The sequence below is a fragment of the Polypterus senegalus genome, chromosome 2 (assembly GCF_016835505.1).
Source record: "Polypterus senegalus isolate Bchr_013 chromosome 2, ASM1683550v1, whole genome shotgun sequence".
Taxonomy (NCBI): domain Eukaryota; kingdom Metazoa; phylum Chordata; class Cladistia; order Polypteriformes; family Polypteridae; genus Polypterus; species Polypterus senegalus.
In genome coordinates this window covers 163,724,237-163,750,141 of record NC_053155.1, presented here as the reverse complement: position 1 = coordinate 163,750,141, position 25,905 = coordinate 163,724,237, and the positions used below count along the sequence as shown (strand labels likewise).

General features: G+C 39.3%; 2 protein-coding genes across 2 annotated transcripts in view; one reads left to right on the top strand and one right to left on the bottom strand.

The window, feature by feature from the left end:
* Window positions 1-25,905, top strand: part of cfap298 (cilia and flagella associated protein 298) — a 103,380-nt gene that overhangs the window by 1,792 nt on the left and 75,683 nt on the right. The gene's annotated exons all lie outside the window — the stretch shown is intronic.
* LOC120523525 (cilia- and flagella-associated protein 298-like) overlaps window positions 5,700-25,905 on the bottom strand; it is a 33,873-nt gene continuing 13,667 nt past the window's right edge. The window contains exons 4-5 of the mRNA XM_039744921.1: window positions 14,632-14,699; window positions 5,700-7,746 (exon numbers count right to left, since the gene is read on the bottom strand). Coding sequence (XP_039600855.1) covers window positions 7,732-7,746; window positions 14,632-14,699 — 83 coding nt within the window. The 3' untranslated portion in view covers window positions 5,700-7,731. The remainder of the gene's footprint in view (window positions 7,747-14,631; window positions 14,700-25,905) is intronic.

Sequence of the window (25,905 nt, the reverse complement as noted above, 5' to 3'; positions counted from 1 at the left end):
AACTTATCAGATCCCTGGAGGTTTTAAACCCAAATTCAAGAACATATTCTTTCTACTCACCAGTACACATTCAAGGATTGATTACTTCTTTATAGATAATAACTTCTTGCCTAAGATTAAATCTTGTAAATACGATGCTATTGTTATTTCAGACCATGCACCTATGATCTTGGAGCTGAAATTACTAAGCCCCATACACTCACCCCGCAGATGGCCTCAACCGCTTCTATTAGCTGACGAGAATTGTACTGAATTTATATCCAAACAAATCAAATTCTTTCTAGAGACAAATACATCCCCTGAGATCTCTGCAGGAATACTCTGGGAAACTCTTAAGGCCTTCTTAAGAGGACAGATTATCTCATATCTTTCCCACAGAAATAAATCCGAGCAAGAAAGTAGCAGAGATAAAAAGCGAAATTACTAAAATAGATGAAGAACATGCCAGACTACCAAGCGAGACTCTACATAAGAGGAGGCAGGCTCTACATTCAGAATTAAACCTCTTGACAACTAAAGAAACTGAACAACTAATTTACAAATCCAGACATCATTATTATGAACATGGAGAGAAAGCTAATAAGCTTTTAGCAACAAATTCACAAGCAAGATGTGCAACGCAATCTCGTAATCACTAACACTAACGGAGATAAAATCATCGAACACAAAAATATAATGCACACTTTAGAGACTACTATAAATCCCTATATACTACTGAGTTTAAAGAAGACAATATACAATCTAATGCATTTCTGGATACATTACAGATACCACAAATTGACGCTTTTAGTGTGGAGGAACTTGATAAACCTCTGCATTATCAGAATTACTAGATGCTATAAAGTCACTCCAAGGTGGAAAAGCAGCAGGCCCTGATGGCTACCCTGCAGAGTTTTACAAGAAATTCTCCTCTCAGCTAGCTCCCCTCCTATTAGCAACATTTACAGAAGCCAGAGATAACCAATCTCTTCCACAAACCTTTCGCCAAGCACTAATCACTGTCTTTCCAAAACAAAATAAGGACTTATTACAATGTGCATCATACAGACCAATTTCACTTCTGAATAACGACGTTAAAATACTCTCTAAAATCATAGCTAGAAGGATGGAGAAAGTGCTCCCTCGTAATATCACAAGACCAAACTGGATTTATTAGGGGCCGACACTTATCTTCAAATCTTCGACGCCTGTTTAATGTAATATACTCACCAACTAAATCAAACACCCCAGAAATATTATTATCATTGGATGCAGAAAAGCATTCGACATGATTGAATGGAAATACCTTTTACTATTGGAGAAGTTTGGGTTTGGCCCAACATTTGTGCATGGATTAAATTACTGTATACTAACCCAGAAGCTTCAGTTTGCATCAATAACATTTGCTCAGACTACTTTAAACTAGAACGTGGCACAAGACAAGGATGCCCTTGTCACTGCTGCTGTTTGATTGCCATTGAACCACTGGCAATACATTGTCGAAATACTGATCAGATAAAGGGGATTAGCAGAGAAGGACTGGAACAGAAAATCTCATTATATGCAGATGACATGGTACTGTATATATCGGACCCAGAAAATTCTGTGCCTGCAGTCTTAGCAGCACTCACAGAATTTCAAAAGCTCTCTGGTCTCAGAATTAATCTGAATAAAAGTGTACTCTTTCCAGTGAATTCTCAAGCATATAATATTAGATTAGACACCCTACCTTTTATCATTGCAGAACAGTTTAAATACCTGGGGTAAACATCACAAGTAAACATAAAGCTCTTTATCAACAAAATTTCGTCGTCTGCATGGAAAAAATTAAACAAGACTTGCATAGATGGTCAACCCTTCATCTCACACTAGCTGGAAGAATTAACACTGTTAAGATGAATATTCTTCCTAAGCTCCTTTTTATTTCAAAACATACCAATATACATTAATAAATCATTCTTTAAGCAATTAGATTCAACAATAACCTCATTTATTTGGAATTCAAAACATCCACGCATCAAAAGAGCGACCCTACAAAGACAAAAGGCAGAAGGCGGCATGGCTCTACCTAACTTCCAGTTTTATTACTGGGCAGCAAATATACAGCGATAAGAACCTGGACACAAATAGAAGAACATACACAGGCATGGACCGCAATAGAAGTAAAATCCTGCAGTACTTCTTTGTATTCCTTGCTCTGCGCTCCAATAAACACACGCTATCGGCAATACACTAATAACCCAATTGTGCTCCACTCACTTAGAATCTGGAACCAATGTAGAAAGCATTTTAAGACGGAGAAGCTTCTTCTGTGGCACCCTGCAAGAGAACCACCTCTTTCAACCTTCACAAACATATGCAGTTTTAATATCTGGAAAAATTTGGAATTAACTTGCTTAGAGATCTTTATATAGACAACGCCTTTGCATCCTATGAACAATTACATTCCAAATTTAACATTCCAGCTACAAATTTCTTTCACTATCTTCAAATCAGGAACTTTGTTAAACAGAACCTTCCAGATTTTCCTCATCTTGCACCCTCATCCACGCTGGAAAAATATTGCTCAATTTCAAGGAGTTAGACTCCATCTCTACAATATATAAAATCATTTTACAATCCCTTCCTTTCAAAGATCCAAGAGGACACTGGGAAAAAGATCTCTCAATTAATATATCAGAAAAGGAGTGGAAAGTAGCAATGCAGAGAATTCACTCAAGCTCCATATGCAAAGCATACAATTATACAACTCAAAATTATATATCGAGCACATCTGTCTCACTAAAACTCTCCAAAATGTTTCCAGGGCATGATCCAACCTGTGAACGTTGCAACCAAGCCCCAGCCTCACTGGGTCACATGTTCTGGGCCTGCACCAAATTAACATTATTCTGGACAAAAATTTTAATTACCTCTCAGACAGCCTTGGACTCACAATCCCTCCTAACCCATTAACAGCTGTGTTTGGGGTTCTTCCAGAGGGGCTTAAAGTGGAGAAAGACAAACAAATTGTGATTGAATTTACTACACTCTTGGCACGCAGACTTATTCTCATAAACTGGAAGAACCCAAACTCTCCTCTTTAAGTCAGTGGGAAACTGATGTGTTATATTATTTGAAATTGGAAAAATCAAATACTCAGTTAGAGGATCTGTACAGACTTTTTCAAAACATGGCAGGATCTAATCAGTAATATTTTAAAATAAGTTTATAAAGCACAGAGAATTTATTAATTTAGGTATTTTACAAGCCTTAAATTTTACACGTTTGGCTTGCTCTCTCTCTCAGGGTGGGGATCGATCTGTTCTTAACATAATTCTTTTTTTTGTAAAAACTTGATTGCTATGTATGGATTGTAATTAATAAAAAAAAAAAAATTAATAAAGTCAATGAAACTTATGGGATATTAATCTGGTCAGTTAAGTAGCAGAGGGGGTTGTTAATCAGTTTCAGCTGCTGTGGTGTTAATGAAATTAACAACAGATGCACTAGAGGGGCAACAATGAGATGACCCCCAAAACAGGAATGGTTTAACAGGTGGAGGCCACTGACATTTTTCCCTCCTCATCTTTTCTGACTGTTTCTTCACTAGTTTTGCATTTGGCTACAGTCAGTGTCACTACTGGTAGCATGAGGTGATACCTGGACCCTGCAGAGGTTGCACAGGTAGTCCAACTTCTCCAGGATGGCACATCAATATGTGTCATTGACAGAAGGTTTGCTGTGTCTCCCTGCACAGTCTCAAGGGCATGGAGGAGAGTCTAGGAGACAAGCAGTTACTCTAGGAGAGCTGGAGAAGGCCATAGAAGGTCCATAACCCATCAGCAGGACCAGTATCTGCTCCTTTGGGCAAGGAGGAACAGGATGAGCAATGCCAGAGCCCTACAAAATGACCTCCAGCAGGCCACTGGTGTGAATGTCTCTGACCAAACAATCAGAAAGAGACTTCATGAGGGTTGCCCGAGGGCCCAAATGTCTACTAAGCCCTGTGCTCACTGCACAGCACCGGGGAGCTCAATTGGCATTTGCCATAGAATACCAGAATTGGCAGGTCCACCACTGGCGTCCTAGGCTTTTCACAGATGAGAGCAGGTTCACCCTGAGCATATGTGAAAGACGTGAAAGGGTCAGGAGAAGCCGTGGAGAATATTATGCTGCCTGTAACATCGTTTAGCATGACTGGTTTGGTGGTGGGTCAGTGATGATCTTGGAGGCATATCCATGGAGCGACTCACAGATCTCTACAGGCTAGACAACGGCATCTTGACTGCCATTAGGTATCAGGATGAAATCCTTGGACCCATTGTCAGACCCTACGCTGGTGCAGTAGGTCCTGGTTTCCTCCTAATGCACGACAATGCCTGGCCTCATGTGGCAAGAGTATGCAGGCAGTACCTGGAGGATGAAGGAATTGAAACAATTGAATGGCCTTCACGATCCTCTGACTTAAACCCAATAGAACATCTGTGGGACATTATGTTTCGGTCCATTAGGCGCCGCCAGGTTGCTCCTCAGACTGTACAACAGCTCAGGGATGCCCTCATACAGATCTGGGAGGAAATGCCACAAGACACCATCCGTCGTCTCATTAGGAGCATGCCCGACGTTGTCAAGCATGCATACAAGCTCGTGGGGCCACACAAGATACTGAAAAGCATTTTGAGTAGCAGAAATTAAGTTTTTGAAAAAATGGACTAGCCTGCCACATCTTCATTTCACTCTGATTTTAGGGTGTCTACACAATTGAGCCCTCTGTAGGCAGAAAACTTTTATTTCCATTAAAAGACTTGGCATCCTTTTGTTCCTAAGACATTGATTGCCCTGTCGTTATTTGTATAGATATCCAACTTCATATTGAGATCTGATGTATCTAATGTGTTTCTTTACAGTGTTCCTTTAATTTTTGCGATCAGTGTGTGTATATATATATATATATATATATATATATATATATATATATATATATATATATATATATATATATAATATTTAAGATATATTAGGTTGCACAATAAAAGTCACTTTTGCATCAACTACATCTCTTTGTCTGCCTCTCATATCTGTCCCTTTGTCCTGTTAACTACATGACCTTAGTGCCAATATTCTTTACATTTTAAGGACAATGAGGTAGGACAAATAGAGAGACAAATACAGCTAATGCCTAACCTAGCAGCCACATATTCTCACTCACACTGGGCCAGTTTAAAGTTGACAATTAACCAAGAATTAAAAAAAAATTATCTGGATCTATTCCAGTACTAAATGCATTAAGCAGAAGGATTATAGGATTTATTCGATCATTACTAATAGGTTAAGGCAGTTTTTCAGCCATGTGACTGAAATATCCCAAAATTTTATTCAACTGCCAACTACAAGCTGTGGGGTGAGGTGAAATTATTGATAAATCAAAAAAATCAAACAATGACATCTACTTAAAATTACAAATATAAAATTGAAATCTGACATTGTGTATTAATTATGCTGCTTTTTTAAACTCTTTGAACATACCACCTGCATTCTTGTGCCACTATGCTTATTTTAATCTGTGATTCTATTTGTAAGGCAAAACAAATCAAATGTAATCAAGTAGTGATTAAAGATACCTTCATTTAAGTGAGTAACACTGAAATTTTGAATCTCAACTCTAAGTTATAATTACATCGAATGTGTGATTATGGATGAGGAGTTGGTACATTCACAATCTGTCACAAGCCTAGTGAGTTTAACAAAAGAAAAAAAAAATTTTTTTGCCAGTTTCCATGTCAATGTCTATACACCAGTCCTACGACTGTGCTGGAGTCTGTTATAATATCCTAACATAAGTGCCTCAATGAGACATATTCACCAAAATGTTCTGAAGCAGTCTGCTGTACATTACACAGAATTATCCCAAGGTTGCCTTCTCAACCAGTATTTATTGATTTATGATGGAATTTATAAACATTTGGTGCTGCCTAAACTAAAAGAATAGTGTCAGATTTACTAAGCCAGGTTTCAGTGAGATGACACACATTAGATTTTGAATTTATTTTTGCACAATGAATTTCTATATGAATTACAATCATAACCATTGTTGCCTTAATATACGAATTGCAATTACTGCATTCCATTTAGTACTCCCACTGTGTCAGGAATCAAGGTTTCCTAGTTACAGACTGCTCTAAACAACAAGTGTTGCAATCAACAAATGAGTGTTGTAATCAAGCACAGACACATCTACTTCACAAAGAGTGAGTGCATTTCTCAACTGGAGGCACTTACATTATATGGATAAGTACAGGCGACCATGCTGAAAACTTTAGGAGCTATAACACCACCAATATCTTTTAAAAGGTGTACATTTCTTTCTCATGTTTGTAGCAGCCTCCAGAAAGATTGGTAACATTGACCTGACACTATTTATACGTTTTAATTTTGAATTTGTTTTAACAAGCAATGATGTTGATCAAAAAAGCATACTATGCAAACTGTTGAAGCACCACAAGCACACTTTTATGAAACGGTCAGTCTCAGTGATGTTAGGTCAGTAGCACAGATAACTATTAATTACCTCTTTAATCAATAATGCAGGGCCATATCCAGCAGACTAATGAAAGCAAATTTAGATAAAACAAGCCATCTCATTGTATTTATCAAAACACAAAGCTCTTATCAACATCCAGGGCAATGATGTTTCATCCCCTCTGACAATTATTTTTTCAAAGTTAAACTGCCTTTACGTTATACCAAACTGAAACGTATCTGAAATAAGTGTTGGTTTACGTGACACAACTGACTTGTTGCAAAGTACAACTATGGAACAATAGCTTAACGTAACTATTCCTAATATTGGTAAGGAATTGTAATGAGGATTAAAAAAATGTTTAGAAATTAAAATATGCAAAGGAGAAATTAACTGAGTTAAGGACTCCACAAAGTATTCTTGTTTTCAGAAACATTATTAACGTCCTTTGGTTGTCGTGCATTTGTAATATCTAGCATTGTCATAATTGTATGTATTATGTCTTTCATAAGTGAGTGAAGTTTAAACTATACATTTTAAGAAATAAACAGTTTTGTAGAAAGTTAGCATATACTGTATGTCAGTGGTTTACTCAGTCCAGGGGATCTACTGTGGTTGCAGATTTGAGTTACAACTTTTTTTATTTTTTTTTTATTTTAACTGATTTCATTTCATTTTCTGTTTTTTTCTCTTCTCTTATTCTGCATTTAGAAAAGCACAGATGTGACAATATGATTTTTACATTTATAAGACATTTAAAAATATCTGCATTTTTGATATACCTTTAAATACTTCACTTGCTTTTGTTGTTTACCCATTTGCCATTTTTGTCTAGCTACCAACTTTAATTTGTTTTCTAATAAATTACAACAACAAGCACACTGCATTTTGAAGTGATATCAGTAAATGCACACTATGGCTTTGGACTTGGTTTTAAAGTGACACCTCTGAATGAAGCTTCCACATAGAACAATGGTTTAGAAGTGTCAAGCTTAAACACCATGTTTGTTTTGATATTCTGTGATGTCAGAAGAGTGGATTTAGTATTATGAGCAACAGATGTGTCATCCCCTCCCACAATTATTTTTTCAAAGTTGCACTGCTTTTAATTAACTCTAAATTGAAACAGAGTATCGGAGACAGGGAAACTTCATGTTTTAATTGCTTTCACCCAGGAAGAAAGAGGGACAGGATGACTTTAAGAATGAGTATTTCTTCTCTCTTCAGGAAGAATGCTTGGGGGATGAGAGTCAAGTTTTATGAGCCTAAGTAATAAGACAAAAAAAAAAAGTCACATAATTAACTAGATAGTGAGTGAGAGAAAGAAAAAGAAAATCACAGATGGTTAAGAAAATACACATCTGTATTGTGTATTTTGTTTATGGCATTAGCTATAATATTTATAGCTTAAGCATGCTTTCCTGCTAGGACATACTGTCCTACTGTATTTGTTCCACTAACAGCCAGGAAAAGAACTTCTCTTCTCAGCAAACTCAACCAATGCTGTTCAAAATAAGCTGCAGTGACAGTCACACCTGGCTGAAGTCTAAAGATGGTAGATTGCAGTTTTGGATGCAAGCGCATTGCAACTGTGAACCACATATGCCTAAAGGTTAGCAAGTGTATGAATAGCTAAACAGGAGTAGTGACAGAGGTGTAACATGTAATTGTAGTATACAGAAAAAGAATCTGTGTATCTGATAAAAGGGGATTTAATGTTTCAAGGAAATGTGTCCCCTAAATACTTCCGACGATAAAAAAAAAAAAAGCTGATGCTTCAAATGAGTATGCTTTTTGTTACAATACTTTCCTCAATAACGGGAAAACAACTACTCAAGGTAGTCTGGACCAGACCTTTGGCAGTAGCATGTAACAATGTATTACCATATAAATACATCTTGAGTTTGGGCACCCCAACAGAGATATTACATCAATACTTAGTTGAGCCTCCTTTTGCAAATATAACAGCCTCTAGATGCCTCCTATAGCCTTTGAGGAAGTCTGGATTGTGGATGGAGGTATTTTTGACCATTCTTCCATACAAAATCTCTCCAATTCAGTTAAATTTGATGGCTGCCGAGCATGGACAGCCTGCTTCAAATCATCCTATAGATTTTCGATAATATTCAAGTCAGGGGACTGTGACGGCCATTCCAGAACATAGTTCGAAATCTATAAAGGCATTCATGTAGAGGGAGAAGTACAATGTTTTGGGTCATTGTCTTGTTGGAATATCCAACCCCTGCGTAACTTCAACTTTATTACTGATACTTGAACATCCTGAAGAATTTCTTGATATTGGGTTGAATTCATCCGACCCTCGACTTTAACAAGGGCCCCAGTCTCTGAACTAGCCACACAGCCCCACAATATGATGGAACCTCCACCAAATTTGACAGTAGGTAGCAGGTGTTTTCTTGGAATGCGGTGTTCTTTTTTCACCGTGTAAAGTGCCTTTTGTTAGTACCAAATAACTCAATTTTTGTCTCACAAGTCCAAAGCTAATTTGTTCCAAAATGAATCTGGCTGGTCTAAATGAGCATTTGCATACAACAAGCGACTCAATTTGTGGTGCGAGTGCAGGAAGGGCTTCTTTCTCATCACCCTGCCATACAGATGTTTCCTGCAAACTGTGCTGAATTGTACAATGATGTACAGATACATCTGCAGCAACATGTTCTTGCAGGTCTCTGGAAGTAATCTGTGGGTTGTCTGTAATTCTCACAATCCTATGCATATGCCGCTCCTGTATTTTTCTTGGCCTAACAGACCTGGGTTTAACAGCAACTGTGCCTGTGGCCTTCCTTTTCCTGATTACATTCCTTACAGTTGAAACTAACAGTTTAAACTTCTGAGACAGCTTTTTGTAGCCTTCCCCTAAACCATGATACAGAACCATCTTTGTTTTCAGATGTTTTGAGAGTTGATTTGAGGATCCCATGCTGTCACTCTTCAGATGAGACTCAAAGAGAAGCATAACTTGCAATTGTTAACCTTAAATACCTTTTCTCATGATTAAACACACCTGTCTAAGTTCAAGGCTTAATGAGCTAATCCAACCAATTTGGTGTTGCAAGTAATCAGTATTGAGCAGTTACACGCACTCAAATCAGCAAAATTACAAGGGCACCCAAATTTTTGCACAGCCAGTTTTTCACATTTGATTTAATTACAGCTTAATACAACTAAATACTGCTTCTCTAAAAATCTTTGTTTGGAAAACACCCCAGTACTCAGATGTTCCTAGGAAACACATACCACTGTTTAATCTTTGTTAAAAGTAGAGTAAATTATTATGCAGGCTGAGAGGGGTTCTCAAACCTTTTCATTTGACTGTATATTAAAACCTGTGTAATAGAACTATCAGATTGTTTTCATATTTACTTTTTAATCTTGCATTACTGCTATTTAGGATTTTACTATTGTAAGAGTCAATCTTAGAAAGTTAAAGTTTTGAGTTAAACTCATATTAATGTTTGCTTAATTTGAATAGAATATACATTTCTTTCATAATCATAACTTATGGTACAGTCTTTTACCCCTATAAAGTTACCAAGAGATAGCACCTTCTTACTATAACTGAGAAAGAGTGTGATAAAAAGCTTAGTTGTTTGTAGTAAGAACAAGTTCCAGTAAAGAGGGACTTGAAAGACCCATTTTCAAGTTAGAAATGGGATAAGCATACAGTTTTCTGAACGTTTAGAAATGGTTCAGAAATGTTAAGTAAATAATGATTTCAGATGTAACAAGATTAAGCTTAGAATTGAACTTTTCTTAACATAAATTTTTCCCTTTTTGCTATTTTAAATATCCCTTTTTTGTGTGAACTATTTTACTTTGAAACTTACCTAAACTTTTAAAAACAAAGATATTTTGTCTGTGGAATCATTTCTGCGTGTCAGGCTTTTGTTGAATCCCATTTTTTGAGTTGAAGCTGCTGAACTTTGGTAATTTGGGGAAAGCGCAGGTACAACTATGTACTTTAAAATTTTTATGTACACATGCAAAATTTCTTATCTTAATATAGCAGAACCCTAATTTAAAATTCCATATTTAACAATTTTCCACACTTTACATTTATGAGTGTCTTGGAAAAAAGGAATTCTTTTATTATTATTTCATAATTATTTGTATATAATTTATTACATATTTTTAGTAAATATGCTGTATCTTTATTGTAAAATTGAACAATTATTAAATACTAAATTGAGTTTCTCAAGTAACAAACTTTTAAAAAATTTAAATTGCCACATTTTTAATTGGTTCCATGCAAAACTAAAGTTCTACTTATTGTATGTATGTAGAATACAGTACATGTACATGTAGCTGCAAAGACAAAGTATATATTTTACTGTCGTGCTGCTAATTGAAATCAATAATAGCAATTATAAAAACAAAGCAATAATTAATTTTGTCACAATAGTGTTCTGTTGAACTAATTATCATATCATATACCAAAGCAGCTATATTTAGCAAACAGCATTTTAATAAACAAAGATGTTTCCAGCAAGTATGACATATTTTAATTTGAATTAAGTTACTAATCATGGTAGCCCTGGTGGGTGAAACTGATTTTAACTCTTGGTCTAATTATGTAATTTATCCACTGGTTTTTAGTTGATGTAAATTTTGTTTCAAGATTAAAGATTTATTAAATGCCTCCCAATAAAAGAGTGTGAAGATAAACAGCTGGCAATTTAAGATCACAAATAATCTTGGTAAGGGACTAGACACAATGAGGTTTCAGCATTTTCTTTTTACCTTGCTACATAATGACAAAGTTCCTCTTTAACACCTCAGATTGCTGCAAAGCAGTATAAATTAATGCTGACATGTTGTAATTAGGTGGATACTTCATTGGACAGGAAGTGCAATTTAGCCTCAATATTAAATACCTCTGAACTTGTAAAGCATTTTACTTTAACTGCTTCTAGTTTGGAAAATCTACCATTCCACACTATAGAGTCACTAATTATGAGCACTTTGTTGTTCTTGGCCTCGAGAGATGTGCTTCTGAGAGCCGACTATTGGTTCCGGATACAAATTGGTGACGTGGGAGCTAAGGGACAACATTTTGATGACTTCCATCCCATATCACTGCTACCCGCTCACCCTGCAGCCAAACTGATTCTGCCGATTTTGACTTTGTGCAGAATACTGTGGGGCCTGGACAGACTAAAGCCAAAACTAACTAAGCTAATCCAATTTTTAGTTTGCCTCATAGTGATCAAGTTCTTAAAGTGGTCCTCCAAAGCATATATTTTTTTCTGACAACTCTAAATTAAACACATTAGGCAAGTGAAACTATCTGTACTGTTAGTGGGAAAACTTAAGGTGTGCATATTACAGAATACAATGTTACAATGTGCCCTCAATAGACAGACAACAGATCACACTAACATTTACTGCAGAGTTCGTCATTATATTTGTGTCCGCGGTGACTTCAAAAATTGTACTCTTGCCAGGATCTTCAGCTGGTTTACTGCCAAACACGCACAATGACACTTTAACTGCCGGCTTCAATTAGTTCTAAGTTTGCTGCTTCTAACACTCAGTCCCATTCACTTGTACCTGTCCATTTGCTTCTGACTGAATACAATTTGGATAAGGTTTTAGCTTTATGCACTAATTACCAGATATTTTCCTTGAGAATTTTCCGATACAGAGAAAAAAAAAAATTGTGGTTCTTTCATTTATGACAAGTTGTGCAAGTCATTTATTTTGAGCATCTATGCAAGATGCCACATTTAAGAGTCTTATTAAAATGACTGAAGGCGTAAGAACACGGAGAACATAACTGAAGATTTAGGCTACCATAAGTTATCACATATCATGACCTTCAACATCTCAGTGCAGGGCCCTAAATACACCAATACTTCACTGCTTTCACACCAACCCACAAATGGAATCTCAGAGTCATACACATTTTTTAATATAATGCTGTAAACACTGATTGATTCAGATTATGGGTACAAACCCAAAAACAACATCATGTAAATTCACCTGTGCAAATAACCTACAAATTCACGTGATGCTAAGAAAACCAAGATATTTTTTCAAAGCAAATTACAAACATAATAAAGTAAAACATGTTTAGAACATTGGCCATTCTTAAATTTATTTTTGCTGAAAGCTCAGTTGTTTTAATCATTTCTCATAATTCATCACCTGTAGCTCTGGAGTGAGCCTAGTCACTATTCTCTGAGCATTTTCTAGTGGTTATGTCCTTTATGTAGCCAAGGAGACCAAAACTGTACATGGTAGTCCAGATGAGACCTTACTAGTGTGTTTTTACCACAATCTTTAGAACAGTCTAGACAAGAACAGGCCATTCAGCCCAACAAAGTTCTCCAGTCCTATCCACTCATTTATTCCAAAAAAAAAAAAACATCAAGTCGAGTTTTGAAAGTCCCTAAACTTATGTCTACCTCACTACTTGGTAGCTTAGCTTGTTCTGTATGTAAAGAAAAACTTAATGTTTGTGCGAAATTTACCCTTAAGTTTCCAACTATGTCCCCGTGTTCTTGATTAACTCATTTTAAAATTAACAGTCTTGATCCACTGTACTAATTCCCTTCATACTTTTAAACATTTCAATCATGTCACCTCTTAATCTTGTTTTGCATAAACTGTATAGGCTTAACCTTTCAACCCCTGTAGTCCTGGAATCAGCTCAATTGCTCTTCTCTGGACATTTTCTAGTGCTGCTATGTCCTTTTTGTAGCCTGGAGACCAAAACTGCACACAGTACTCCAGATGAGGCTTCACCAATGCATTAAAAGCTTGAGCCTAACCTCCTTGGACTTTTACTTCACACATCATGCTACATAACCTGACACTCCGTTTGCCTTCTTCATGGTTCCTGAACATTATGAGGAAGTCGATAGCTTAGAGTCCACTTTGACACCTAAATCCTTCTCATAAGGTGTACTCTCGATTTTCTGACCGCCAATTATGTATTCAAACCTACCATTTTTACTTTCTGTGTGTAATAATTTACATTTACAAATTTCATCTGCCGCAAATCTACCCAAGCCTGTATGCTATCCAAGTCTTTCTGTAATGATATAACAGATTCCAAATTATCTGCTAATCCACCTATCTTGGCATCATCTGCAAACGTAACCAGCTTGTTACTTATATTACTATTTAAATCATTTATATATTAAAAATAGCAGCAGCCCTAGCACTGACCCCTGTGGAACACCACTCTTAACATCATCCAATTCTGATGAGGTTCCTCGCACCATCACACTCTTCTTCCTGTGTCTGATCCAATTCTGCACCCATCCAACATCACCTTGAACTCCCACTTTTTAGTTTGACGCCCAACCTCTCATGTGGCACCTTATGAAATCCTTTCTGAAAGTCAAGAAAAATATCATATGATCCACTTTGATCATGTCCTTTTGCTGCCTCCTCATAGAATTCCAGCATGTTAGTAAAACACAACCCATGCTGATCATTCCTAATAACTCCTGTCCTTACCAAGTGTTGCTCAATCTTATCCTTAATTAAGCTTACTAGCCTATAGTTGCTTATACCTGCCTTGTCACACTTTATATATAAATGAGATATTTGCCATTTTACAGTCCTTTGAAATCTCTCCAGGACTTCCTAAAAATGTGTGTCAAGGGTTTATATGTGTACTCGTTAGCCTTCTTAACAACTTGAGGGTAAATATAATCTGGTCCTGGTGATTGGTTTATGGCTGGTTAAAGCCATCCTAAAGAAGTCTACTTAAATTTAGTCAAGTTCATAAATTATTTTAAAACCAAAAACATATGATATCAACCAGTAGCTCAAAGAATTTCCAATGCTAGAACTAGTTAATTTGACTTGGTGAAATGGGTGATTATTCAGTGACAAGTATAGTTAGCAGAAGACTCATCTGGAATCTTGCCAATTACATTGATTTGCATTAATCTACATGTATACTTCATCTAATTTATGAACATTATTAAAACACATTCTGTATATAAGAAAAATGCATTAGAGTATCTGTTTGCCAGAAGTGGCTGAAGGTATTAAAGATTAAGGGACAGTATTTTAATAACTAGCCATTTTAATGTGAAAAGAGATTATGTAACATTTAATGTAAGTATTACATTAAAATAGACTTTAAAAACTTAATTTTTAAAAATACTTACTTTGGAAATTAAAGATTTTGTTTCTTCCACTGTCTTTCTTAAAACCTCTTTCATTTTCTCATTAGGTGCTGTAAATGGGGAAAAAAAAATTGAATGAAAACAAACAACAGCATTCTGGTCAGCATGTTATCCATTAAATTAAAATCTCCATCCGAAAAACACATTAAAAAAAAAAAAACAAAAACGTCCGTTGCGAGAGATGGACGTCTGAAGTGGAGCTCCGCTAGCAGCAGCGTTATTTTTCATATTAACTGCTTATTATCTTGAGATATCCTGTATTTATCCAACCCGAGGGGCACTGCTACAGTATATGTAAGCATATATTAAACATGGCCATCAAGAAAGGGGGACCGAAAGAACCGAAAACTAAAGCTGCACCCAAGCTAAGATCAGCAAGCCGTAGTTCAAGATACGGCCTTTCAGAGACTGACCTGGATCAGATGGGCGAAAGCCCAGACTCCTCGGAACCATGGTCCGCTACATCGTCGCCAGCTGAGAGGGAAATGGAGAACGAATGTACAAGCTTGAGTGAAGCAGGTCTCGATAACTCGCCAATTGGAAAAGATCACCTGAAACTGGAAAAGGCCTTGCAATCCGCGGTTTCAATTATACCACGCGAGCCGGGAACATCGGGGACACTGGCTACAATAGAGACGGGCACTTTACCTACGGTGCAAGAAAGCAAAATTGATCTGTCTGAACTGAAGGTGATGTTCGCTGAGCTCATGCAAGAGATAAAGAAAAGCGAGAAGGTAAATGAGAAGGCAAGGCCAAAGGCAAATGAGAAGCTGCAACACGAGCTGTGACAGCAAGATAAAGTCTTTAAAGACATGCTGGGTAAAATTGAAGAGCACATTCAGAAAACCATGGTTAAACTGAGCACGCTTGCTGATCAACTGGAGGATGTCAAGGAGATATTCATGACGGATTGAAACAGCTGAAAATGTAGCTGCCAGCGCTGAAGAAAAAGCAGCAAATGTCAGCTCCAAATGCAAAAAACTCTGAGACAGACTGGATGTTTTGGAAGATGGAAACAGAAGGAATAATGTCAGAATCGAGAAAGTCCAAACCCTGTGAAATTCGCAGATGAACATTCAGAGAGGACTTTAAAGCAGATTCCAAGACAGCAGCGGCTTATCACGTACACGCATCAAATACCATTAGACCTAGATCTTTTATTATTCGCTTTGAAAGATTATCATTTAAGCTACGAGTGATGGCAATCATCAGACACAAGCATGAGATTACATATGAAAATAACCACATTCGTATTTTCCCTGATTTCTCTCCAGCAACAGCTACTAAATGCGCAGCCTTCTACAACATTAAACAGTGGTTACGGAAAGCCAATATCAAATACAGCCTCTTGTATCCTGCCAAACTGAAAGTGGAATTGCAGGGTCAATTCTATGTCTTCGTTAGCAAGGAAGAAGCAGAAAAGGAATTAAGAAAGCTGATCCCGGGACTATTTTGATACATAATAGTGAGTCATGGCCGTTAATATGGCAAGGATAAATAATCTACTGTCTGATCTATTTGTATAAAAATACAGGTTTTATCATTATATATTCTCATTATCGCTCATTATTACTCAGGCACTATCTGTTTATGTTTTATTGTGCTTAATTACTTTTTCTTTTTTTCTTTAATTATCTAATTAGTTTCTCTCTACCCTAAACGAGACTGTTCAACATCATACCCTTGGTTTATTGTTATTGCTATTATTGCACTAAGACTTATGCTTATTCTGGACCACTTTCTAATACCATTCCCGGGTTTATTATTAGCCGGGTGTATTATCTTAATACTCTAAGATTGCTAAAGATTATATATATTCTAAGTGCACAGTTTGTTAATGATTAAATTTTATGCATATAGTATTTAGACTTTATTGGTAATAGATACTGTATCTCTATTTTTTAACCCTAAAACGCTGCTGTGTGGGGGCTTGTTTTGCTTTGGACGTGCTCTGTCTCTGGGTATGTCAGAGGACCAGGACTGTGTGAAGTGGGTTCTTGCCTCACGTGGGGAGGCAAAAGAGAAAGAGAGCAGGCTAGATCTATACCTAATATATCCTTTTAATCTTTATAATTATAACTACCAACATATTAATAGGCTGTATGGCAATAACTCTTGGGGAAATGGGAAATTAAGGTTAAAGCTGTCTCACTTCCAGTTAAGACTATAAAATGACATCAAAAACTCAGAATCAGTGTCTCCATGATGGGACAGTTAACTTTGTGAGCTGGAATGTTAAAGGCCTGAATCACGAATTAAAGAGAAAGAAAGTACTCTCTCACCTAACAGGTCTAAACGCTAAAACAGTATTTTTACAGGAGACCCACTTACTAAGCAAGGATCAGTTCCGGCTGCAAAAAGACTGGACTGGTCAAATGTTACATTCTAGTTTTACAAAGAAAACTAGAGGTGTGGGAATTCTCATACATAGAACAGTCCCATTAAAGCATCAGATGTAGTATTGGATCCTGAAGGGAGATATGTGATGGTCATGGGTAACTTATCTAACTGTAAAATGATTTTGATAAATGTTTATACACCTAATGTTGATAAGGAATTTATACAAAATTTGCATCCATTCCCAGTCTGAACACTCATAAAATTATAATAGCTGGGGACTTTAATTGTGTTTTAAATCCACTCTTAGATAGGACTTCTACCACAGGGGGAACGGCATCTAACACCGTAAAGATAATTACAAAGTTTATAACTAATCACAACTTATCAGACACCTGGGGGATTTTAAACCCAAACTCAAGAACATATTCTTTCTACTCACCAGTGCATCATTGCTACTCAAGGATTGATTTTTTTTTTTTTATAGATAACTTTTTGCCTATGATTAAATCTTGCAAGTACGATGCTATTGTTATTTCTGACCATGCACCTCTGATTTTGGAGCTAAAGTTACTATGCCCCACACACTCACCTCGCAAATGGTGTCTCAACCCGCTTCAAATAGCAGACGAGAATTGTACAGAAATTATATCCAAACAAATCAGTTTCTTCCTAGAGACAAATACATCCTCAGATTTCTGATGGAATACTCTGGGAAACTCCCTTCTTAAGAGGACAGATTATCTCATATCTTTCCCACAGAAATAAATTAGAAACCAAGGAAGTAGCAGACATAAAAAGCGAAGTTACTAGAATAGATGAAGAATATGCCAGACTACCAAGCGAGGCTCTACATAGGAAAAGGCAGGCTCTGCATTCAGAACTAAACCTCTTGACAACTAAACTGAACAACTAATTTATAAATCCAGACATCATTACTATGAACATGGAGAGAAAGCGAATAAGCTTTTAGCTCAACAAATTCACAAGCAAGAAGTGCACAACGCAATCCCAGTAATCACCAACACGAACGGAGATAAAATCATCGACCACAAAAACATAATGCACACTTTCAGAGACTTCTATAATAAATTCCTGTATACTACCAAGTTTAAAGAAGACAATACACAATCTAATGCATTTCTGGATACCTTACAGATACCACAAATAGACAGTTTTAGTGCAGAGGAACTAGAAAAACCTATGGCGTTATCAGAATTACTAGATGCTATAAAGTCACTTCAAGGTGGGAAAGCAGCAGGCGCGGATGGCTACACTGCAGAATTTTATAAATAATTCTCCACTCAGCTAGCTCCCCTCCTATTAGCAACATTTACAGAAGCCAGAGACAAAAACTCTTCCTCAAACTTCTTGCCAAGCACTAATCACCATTTTTCCCAAAACAAAATAAGGACTTATTACAATGTGCATCATACAGACCAATTTTACTTCTGAATAATGACGTTAAAATACTCTATAAAATCATAGCTAGAAGGATGGAGAAAGTGCTCCCCTCGGCAATATCACAAGATCAAACTGGATTTATCAGGGGCCGACACTTATCTTCAAATCATCAACGCCTGTTTGATTTAGTTGGTGAGTAAATTACATTAAAACACCCCAAAAATATTATTGTCATTGGATGCAGAAAAAGTATTTGACATGATTTAATGGAAATACCTTTTTACTACATGGAGAAATTTGGGTTTGGCCTGAACATTTGTGCATGGATGAAATTTATGTATACCAATCCAGACGCGTCAGTTTGTATCACCAACATTTGTTCAGACTACTTTAAACTAGAACATGGTACTAGACAAGGATGCCCCTTGTCACTGCTACTGTTTGCAATCACCATTGAACCACTGGCAATACATTGTCGAAATACTAATCAGATAAAGGGGATTATCAGAGAAGGACTGGAACAGAAAATTTCACTATATGCAGATGATATGGTACTGTATACATCAGACCCACAAAATTCTGTGCCTGCAGTCTTAACAGCACTCACAGAATTTCAAAAGATCTCTGTTCTCTGAATTAATCTGAATAAAAGTGTACTCTTTCCAGTGAATTCTCAAGCATATAATAATTAGACACCCTACCTTTTATCATTTCAGAACAGTTTAAATACCTAGGCGTAAACATCACAAGTAAACATAAAGTTCTTTATCCACAAAATTTTGCTATCTGCATGGAAAAAATGAAGCAAGACTTGCATAGATGGTTAACCCGTCATCTCACTCTAGCTGGAAGAATTAACACTGTTAAGATGAATATTCTTCCTAAGGTCCTTTTTTATTTCAAAACATTCCAATATACATAAATAAATAATTTTTAAGCAATTAGATTCTACAATAACCTCATTTATTTGGAACTCAAAACATCCACGCATCCAAACAGCGACCCTACAAAAAACAAAAGGCAGAAGGCGGGACGGCTCTACCCAACTTCGTTTTATTACTAGGCAGCAAATATACAAGCGATAAAAACCTGGACACAAATAGATGAACATACACAGGCTTGGTCCGCAATAGAAGTAAAATCCTGCAGTACCTCTTTATATTCCCTGCTCTATGCCCCAATAAAACGTAAGTTAATCGGCAATATACTAATAACCCAATTGTGCTTCACTCACTTAGAATATGGAACCAATGTAGAATGCATTTTAAGACGGAGAAGCTTTTATCTGTGGCACCTCTGCAAGAGAACCACCTCTTTCGACCCTCACGAACATATGCAGTTTTTAATATCTGGAAAAAATTTGGTATGAACTAGCTTAGAGATCTTTATATAGACAACGTCCTTGCATCCTATGAACAATTACATTCCAAATTTAACATTCCAGCTACACATTTCTTTCACTATCTTCAAATTAGGAACTTTGTTAAACAGAACCTTCCTGATTTTCCTCATCTTGCACCCTCATCCATGCTGGAAAATATATTGCTCAATCTCAAGGACTCAGACACCATCTTTGCAATATATAAAATCATTTTATAGTCCCTCCCTTTCAAGATCCAAGAGGACACTGGGAAAAAGATCTCTCAATTAATATATCAGAAAAGGAGTGGAAAGTAGCAATGCAGAGAATTCACTTGAGCTCCATATGCGCAAAGCATACAATTATACAAGTGAAAATTATATATCGAGCACATCTGTCTCATCTAAAACTCTCCAAAAGGTTTCCAGGGCATGATCCAACCTGCGAACGTTGCAACCAAGCCCCAGCCTCACTGGGTCTCATGTTCTGGGCCTGCACCAAATTAACATTATTCTGGACAAAAATTTTTTAATTACCTCTCAGACAGCCTTGGTCTCACAATCCCTCCTAAACCATTAACAGCTGTGTTTTGGGGTTCTTCCAGATGGGTTTAAAGTGGTGAAAGACAAACAAAATGTGATTGCATTCACTACACTTTTTGCACGCAGACTTATTCTGCTAAACTGGAAGAAACCAAACTCTCCTCTTTTAAAATCAGTGGGAAACCAATGTGTTATACTATTTGAAATTGGAAAAAATCAAAATACTCTGAGGATCTGTACAGACTTTTTTCAAAACATGGCAGGATCTAATCAGTAATATTTTAAAATAAGCTCTAAAAGCAAAGAAGAAGCAATTATTTCCGTATTACTTTGTCTTCTGCATTCATCTCTATTGGCTTATCAAACATTAAAATTTAGGTATGTTTATAAGCCTTAAATTTTACGCCGTTTGCCTTGGTCTCTCTCTCTCAGGGGTTGGGGTTGACCTGGTCTTAACTCAATTTTACTTTTTGTAAAAATTGATTGATTTGTATGGAATGATTGCAATTAAATTAATCAAACTTAAAAAAAAAAAAATAATAATTCAATACCAAAACACTATGAAAAGGAACAGCTTTAAACAACTTTGAAGACATGCAAATTATTCCTGCAATGCACTGTACATTAAACACATGCTATCAAAGTCAATTTCGCATTACACATCTTCTATTTTGGGGTATATCAAGTATGATAATCACAGTTGCTAATCTTGTTACTGGAACGTGTAAATTTAAATAGTTGAAAAATAAATAAATAAAATATATATATTTTCACTTCATCGCGGATTTTAAATGTAAGCATATCTAAATATATATCACGGATTTTTCGCTGGTTCGTGGATTTCTGCGGACAGTGGATCTTTTAATTTAAAGTACATGCTTCCTCAGTTTGTTTGCCCAGTTGATTTCATACAAGGGACGCTATTGGCGGATGGCTTAAAAGCTACCCAATCAGAGCATGTATTACATATTAACTAAAACTCCTCAATGATATACAATGTGCTTCCCGAGCGGATTGTTTGCTTTTCTCGGTCTTTCTCTGACATTCTCTGCGCCTGACGGAGGGGGTGTGAGCAGAGGGGCTGTTTGCACAGAGGCCGTTTGCCTAGAGGATATGGACGCTCCTCTAAGAAATGCCGCTTTATTGCGGTGGCCCAAAAGCACCTATTGATTTTTTGATTGTTTGCTTTAATCTCGCGCGCTCTCTTTCTCCGACATTCTCTGCTCCTGACGGAAGGGTTGTGAGCAGAGGGGCTGTTTGTACAGAGGATGTTTGTTTAGAAGATACGGAGGCTACTCTAAAAAAAAAAAAAAAAAAAGCTGAAAGATTACCTTCACATTGCTCCCTTCTTTGCGGCTGCTTTATCGCAGTGCTCATACTTAAAAGCCCAACAGCACGTATTGATTTTTTGATTATTTGTTTTTCTGTCATGCTCGCTCTCTCTGACATTCTCTGCTCCTGACGGCGCTCGTTTGAAGAGAAGATATGTTTGCATTCTTTTAATTGTGAGAAAGAACTGTCATCTCTGTCTTGTTATGGAGCACAGTTTAAACTTTTGACTAAAGGGTGTTATTTCATGTATAGAGGGCTCTAATAATGTTAACAATGTGGGAGAGTTTATAAGGGCTTAAAATATATAAAAATAACCATACAAACATATGGTTTCTACTTCGCGGATTTTCACCTATCGAGGAGGGATTACTGGGATTACTTATTTGGATGGCATTTTTCCTTGCCCGGATGCAGGTCACCGGTGCCCCCCTCTGCAGAGGCCTGGAGGTTGGGCTCAATAGCGAGTGCCTGGTGGCCGGGGCTGCACCCATGGGCCTGGCCGTTCATAGCCCAAAGAGGCAAAGTGGGTCCCCCTTCTCATGGGCTCACCACCTATGGGAGGGGCCAAGGTCGTCGGGTGCAGTGCGAGTTGGGTGGTAGCCGAAGGCGGGGACCTTGGCGGTCCGATCCTCGGTTACAGAAGCTGGCTCTTGGGACACGGAATGTCACCTCTATGAAGGGGAAGGAGCCTGAGCTAGTGCGCAAGGTTGAGAGGTTCCGGCTAGATATAGTTGGGTTCACCTCAACGCACAGCTTGGACTCTGGAACCAATCTCTTCGAGCTTGGGCTGGACTCTCTACCACTCTGGAGTTGCCACCGATGAGAGGTGCCGAGTGGGTGTGGGCATACTTATTTCCCCCCAAATTGGAGCCTGTACATTGGGGTTTACCCCAGTGGACGAGAGGGTAGCCTCCCTCCGCCTTTGGGTGAGGGGGAGGGGGGGTGAGTCCTGACTGTTTGTGCGTATGCGGTGAACAGCAGTTTTCAGTACTGACCCTTTATTGAGTCATTGGAGGGGATGCTAAAGGGCATACCTTCTGGGGACTCCCTCGTACTGCTGGGAAACTTCAATGCTCACGTGGGCAAAGACAGTGAGACCTGGAAGGGTGTGATTGGGATGAACAAACCGATCTGAACCCGAGCGGTGTTTTGTTATTGGACTTCTGTGCTCGTCACGGATTGTTCATAACGAACACCATGTTCAAGCATAGGGGTGTTCATATGTGTACTTAGCACCAGGACACCCTAGGCCTCAGTTCGATGATCGACTTTGTGGTTATGTCGTCGGCCTTGCGGCCACATGCTTGGACACTCGGGTAAAGAGAGGGGCAGAGCTGTCAAATGATCACCACCTGGTGGAGAGTTGGCTTCGATGGTGGGAGATGATGTTGGTTAGGCCTGGTAGGCTCAAACATGTTGTGAGGATCTGCTGGGAACGTTTGGCAGAGTCCCCTGTAAGAAGCAGCTTCGACTCCCACCTCCGGCAGAACTTCAACAACGTCCCAAGGGAGGTGGGGGACATGAAGTCCGAATGGGCCATGTTCCGTGCCTCTATTGTTGAGGCGGCTGACCAGAGCTGTGGCTGTAAGGTGGTCGGTGCCTGTCATGGTGGCAATTCCTGAACCCGTTGGAGAACACCGGTGGTGAGGAATGCCGTCAAGCTGAAGGAGGAGTCCAACCGGACCCTTTTGTCCTGTGGAATTCTGGAGGCAGCTAATAGGTACCGATAGGCCAATCGGAATGCGGCTTCGGTAATTGCTGAGGCAAAAACTCGGGCATGGGAAGAGTTTGGGCAGGCCATGAAGAATGACTTTCAGATGGCTTCGAGGAGATTCTGGTCCACTGTCTAGCATCTCAGGAGGGGGAAAGCAGTGCAGTGTCAACACTGTAAATGGTGGGGATGGTGCGCAGCTGACCTCGACTCGGGAAATTGTGGGTCGGTGGGGGTTTGGCGTGGGGAGTACTTCGAAGACTTCCTCAATCCCACTAACATGCCTTCCAATGAGGAAGCAGAGCCTGGGGACTTTTAGGTGGGCTCCACTATCTCTGGGGCTCAGGTCACTGAGGTGGTCAAAAAACTCCTTGGTGGCAGGGCCCCGGGGGTGGATAAGATACGTCAGGAGTTCCTCAAGGCAGTGGAAGTTGTAGGACTGTGTTGGTTGACAAGTCTCTTCAACATCGCATGGACATCGGGGACAGTGCCTCTGGATTGGCAGACCAAGGTGGTGGTTCCCCTCTTTAAAAAGGGGGACTGGAGGGTGTGTTCCAACTATAGAGGGATCACACTCCTCAGCCTCCCTGGAAAAGTCTATTCGGGGGTTCTGGAGAGGAGGGTCCGTCGGATAGTCGAACCTCAGATTCAGGAGGAACAGTGTGGTTTTCGTCCTGGCCGCGAGACAGTGGACCAGCTCTACACCCTTAGCAGAATCCTGGAGGGTGCATGGGAGTTTGCCCAACCAGTCTACATGTGTTTTGGGGACTTCGAAAAGGTGTTCGACTATGTCCCTCAGGGAATCCTGTGGGGCGTGCTCCAGGAGTATGGGGTACAGGACCCCTGTACAACCGGTGTCAGAGCTTGGTCCGCATTGCCAGCAGTAAGTCGAGCCCATTTCCAGTGAGAGTTGGACTCAGCCAGGGCTGCCCTTTGTCACCGATTCTGTTCATAACTTTTATAGACAGAATTTCTAGGCACAACCAGGGTGTTGAGGTGGTCTGGTGTGGTGGACTCAGGATTGGGTCACTGCTTTTTGCAGATGATGTTGTCCTGTTTGCTTCATCAGGCCGTGATCTTCAGCTTATGCTGAATCGGTTCGCAGCCGAGTGTGAAGCGGCTGGGATCGGAATCTGCACCTCCAAATCGGAGACTATGGTCCTCAGCCAGAAAAGGGTGAAGTGCCCTCTCAGGGTTGGGGGAGAGATCCTGCCCCAAGTGGAGGAGTTCAAGTATCTCGGGGTCTTGTTCACGAGTGAGGGAAGAATAGAGCGCGAGATCGACAGGTGGATCTGTGCGGCATCCGCAGTGATACGGGCTCTGCATCGGTCTGTCATGGTGAAAAAGGAGCAGTGCCATAAAGCAAAGCTCTCAATTCACAAGTCGATCTACATTCCTACCCTCACCTATGGTCATGAGCTATGGGTAGTGACCGAAAGAACAAGATTGCAAATACAAGCGGCTGAAATGAGTTTCCTCCACAGGTTGTCTGGGCTTTCCCTTAAAGATAGGGTGAGAAACTCAGTCATCTGAGAGGTGTTCAGAGTAGAGATGCTGCTCCTCCGCATCGAGAGAAGTCAGATGAGGAGGCTCGGGAATCTGATCAGGATGCCTCCTGGATGCCTCCCTTGTGAGGTGTTCCAGGCATGTCCGAAAGGAGGCCCAGGGAAAGACCAAGGACACGCTGAAGGGACTACGTCTCCTGGCTGGCCTGGGAACACCTTGGGATTCTCCTGGAAGGGCTAGAAGAAGTGGCCGGGGAGAGGGAAGTCTGGGACTCGCTGCTCAATATCCTGCCCCCATGACCTGGCCTCGGATGAGAGAGAGAGAGAGAGAGGGAGGGAGAGATTTTTGTGATGGACAGCTGGGTTCCATGCCCGACCGGGAAGCCCCTGCTATGCATGTTCCGCGGGAGCAACTTTGGACAGCTGAATACCTCCCCCGGGACGCTTGGTGGCAGCTTCCCGTGCCGACGAGGATTCACCAGCCTCCCACCTGGCTGCATGGAAGGTGGAGTCTTTCACAGCCTGGTTGGGAGCTGGGATGGCTGCTTGGGGGTGCTGTCGAGTCTCGAGAACCCAGCTCGATGGGTCATCAGCCCCACCCGGAGGTGCAATTGGGGCCAGGTGGTCGAACACCTGGAACACTTCCGGGTGGGCTATAAAACGGGCCAGCCTCCACCACTCAAGGGACAGAATCGGGAGGAAGAGGACGAGATTGCCCGAGGAGTGGTGGTAGAAGGTGGAGAGTTGTTGCTTTGTGCTGTTGAAGTGCTTTTGGGACTGTGGGGAAGACGTGCCGCTTGGCTGAAGAACTAATAAAGCTTGTGTGGTTTTTTACACTTGCCTCTGCATCAGGCACTACATAGCGTCTTTCTATACATGTCCCAGGGTTACGTACGAGAGAGGGACTGTAGGTTTGTACTTAATTTGAACTTGTATGTAAGTCAGAACAGGTACATTACTTTAATCAATGCTATAGTTGACCGACTGTAACCAAGTGCTATGCCAATAAATGATGGCACTTCACTTCCCTCGGACCTTTTATTATTTCTACTTTATTTTCAATGG